Below are 3,189 nucleotides of genomic sequence, written 5' to 3' on the forward strand. Positions count from 1 at the left end.
CACCATAGGACTACTAGGGGACTATTAGGGGACCACCATAGGACTACTAGGGGACTATTAGGGGACCACCATTGGACTACTAGGGGACTACTGGGATAGCACTGGGGGACTATTGGTGGACCACCATAGGACTACTCTGTCGACTATTTGGAGACCACTGTGGGACCACCGGGAGACGATTAGGGACCACCATAGGACTACTAGGACACTATAAGGGGACCACGTAGAACCATTGGGGGACTATGAGGGGACCACCATAGAACTACGAGGGGACTATTAGGGGACTACCATTGGACTACTAGGGGACAATTAGGGGACCACCATAGGACTACTAGGGGACTATTAGGGGACTACCATTGGACTACTAGGGGACTATCAGGGGACCACCATGGGACTACTAGTAGATGTTTGCTATTTGTTTGTATATCTTTTGTACCATAGTTATATGGATCTTGCTGTGTGTGTGCATACTTGAGGAGGTCGCAGCGGTAGGCATCATGGGACTTGTAGGCAGTCCTCTTCAGCAGGCGGCTCAGGTGCAGCGGGAACCAGCAAAGAGCGAAGATCAGCACCAGGCAGAAGACTGCTTTTGCTACCTCTCGCCGCTGTGGAGACAAATGTCATCATAGAAATGTTCCTCACATGCTGCCATTTAAACAGCTGTGAGCCTTTACCTGCTTCAGGTGCTCACTCAGTGTGATCCGCAGACTTCCCTTCTGGTGCCGCAGCATCTCGCAGGTCATCAGGCTGTAGAAGAGGGCGGAGCAAGCCAGAGGGATGCAGAAGTAGAAGCCAAAGAGCCACCAGTCCTTCATGTCTCGGTAGAACTGAAACAAACCACAATCATGGGCACACACTGATGTTACCACACACTCGCTTTGATGTACTGTCAACACACACACACACACACACGCACGCACGCACGCACGCACGCACACACGCACACACACACACACACACACCCTTACAATCATGAAGGGTGTCCTTGGCTGCAGCATGCAGGTGGACATGGTGACATTCTTGTACTCGAAGGTGACCATGTTGAAGCCGACGGCCTCTGGAACGGCCAGCACCACTGACAGTAGCCAGATCACCACAATCTCCACTGCAGTGACAGAGGGGACACCAGTGCCCTGGACCCGCGACCAGGACGCCACCGCCCGATACCTGAGGACAGGATTCAAACAATTGTTTGTTTTCACACCTACCTGGTTTAGTCTGTTTGGATGGAACCAGGTTGGTTTAGTCTCACGGTTCGGTTGGACGGGTGTTAATAAAGCCGTTGAAGCTCCTTTAAGAGCTGCTCCAGAGGAGTAACCCGGAGCTGCTGCTTCCTTCTGGGTCACCCAAGACATCTCAGAAGAAAGCCAGCCGTCCTTTATCCACCTGCAAAACCCTTCTGACCTCTGACCTGTGAGGGGGCCGCACTGCTCGCAGGGCTTCATCTGATGCGTTTAAGTGCATCTGACATTTTTCCTGTATGAAACCAAACTGGTCCAAGAAGTACGCAAGGAACCCTGTGCGTGTGCCCATGTATGCGTGTCTAACCTGTCCACACTCAGAGCACACAGGTTGAGGACGGTGATGCCCACTGAGGCTTTCTGCAGGAAGGGAAACAGCTTACAAAGGAAGAGGCCAAAGATGCTGTCAGCAAAGGGCCACCGCATTGCCAGGAGCTACACACACACACACACACACACACACACACACACACACACACACACACACACACACACGCACGCACACACACACACAGTGTCCAAGTTCATGAAATTGTCACCAAATGAGTGATGCAGCAAGGGGATGTAGTGGTGTGATGCGGCGGCGTGCTGATGCGGTGGCGTGCTTATACGGCGGCTGCTCATGTGGCAGCATACCTTGTAGACATTGATGGGGATGTCAATGGAGATGTAGATCAGGTCGCCCAGTGCCAGGCTCGCAATCAGAGCATTGGGGCCGTTCCTCATGCTCTTATTTTGGTAGATGATCCTCAGCAGGGTGGCGTTTCCCACAATCCCCACAGCAAAGATCAGGCAGGACAGAATTGTGTTGATGTACTTGAAGGCCACCTTAATGGATGTGGCATGCAGGCAGTTGGGTGGCGCCGTTGAGACATTAGAGGACGCCAGGTGAGGCCCTCTGTCATGTTTTGAACTTCCTGCTGTGGACTCCATGGAGAACTCTTGAGTAGTGGCGTAGCGAGGACCTGCTCCGGGTTCTGGCTGTGCGCCATGGAAGACAGGTGGGTCCAACAATGTGAGATCTGATGGCGCTGCTGAGACGCTACGATGACAACTGACGAGATTGGTGAATACAGTCCAGCAGAGGGCCAGCAGTGTGGGGAACATCATGGATAGAACTGATCTGGAACGGCGTGTGACCAAGACTGAATCCTGAGTGTTTGGCCCCAGATAGAACCTGGAACAGGATCTGGAGAACAGCTTGGAACCTGCTGGTTTCTACAATACTTGAGGAACTGGTTCCAGAACCAGCATAAGAATGTCACACATTCCTGTCGAGACAGAAAGTACAGGACAGTTACTCAGAGTACAGAAGGAAGTCTACTGATTACGACTACTACGACTAGAGACTACGACTGACAGCTCCAACCAGTACCACCACTACTACCATTGCCACCACTACTGCCACCAGTACGACAACAACAACTACAACGACTACTCCGACTACAACCACTACCACCACTACTAAAACAACTATTACCACTACAATCACTACTACTACTACTACCATGACTACTACTACCACTACAACTACATACAACCAGTACTACCACTACTACCACTACAACTACATACAACCAGTACTACTACTACTACCACTACAACTACATACAACCAGTACTACTACTACTACCACTACAACTACATACAACCACTACTACCACTACAACTACATAAACCACTACTACTACTACGACTACTACTACCACTACAACCACGACTACTACCACTACAACTACATACAACCACTACAACTACATACAACCAGTACTACGACTACGACCACTACAACTACATACAACCACTACTACCACTACAACTACATAAACCACTACTACTACTACGACTACTACTACTACTACCACTACAACCACTACTACTACCACTACTACTACTACTACCACTACAACCACTACTACTACCACTACAACTACATACAACCAGTACT

At 50.2% G+C, this 3,189-nt stretch overlaps 1 protein-coding gene across 1 annotated transcript in view; it reads right to left on the reverse strand.

Annotated features, from left to right (window-relative positions):
• Positions 1-2,348, reverse strand: part of LOC147239070 (endothelin receptor type B-like) — a 9,038-nt gene extending 6,690 nt beyond the window's left edge. Inside the window, exons 1-5 of the mRNA XM_086196583.1 lie at positions 1,878-2,348; positions 1,549-1,676; positions 969-1,167; positions 675-827; positions 472-605 (exon numbers count right to left, since the gene is read on the reverse strand). Of these exons, the coding sequence (XP_086052709.1) occupies positions 472-605; positions 675-827; positions 969-1,167; positions 1,549-1,676; positions 1,878-2,348 (1,085 nt within the window). The remainder of the gene's footprint in view (positions 1-471; positions 606-674; positions 828-968; positions 1,168-1,548; positions 1,677-1,877) is intronic.
• Positions 2,349-3,189: the final 841 nt, after the last annotated feature.

Source organism: Aulostomus chinensis, chromosome 24 (genome assembly GCF_037954235.1).
Source record: "Aulostomus chinensis isolate RoL2024-O1b breed Wild chromosome 24, RoL_Achi_v1.0, whole genome shotgun sequence".
Classification (NCBI taxonomy): domain Eukaryota; kingdom Metazoa; phylum Chordata; class Actinopteri; order Syngnathiformes; family Aulostomidae; genus Aulostomus; species Aulostomus chinensis.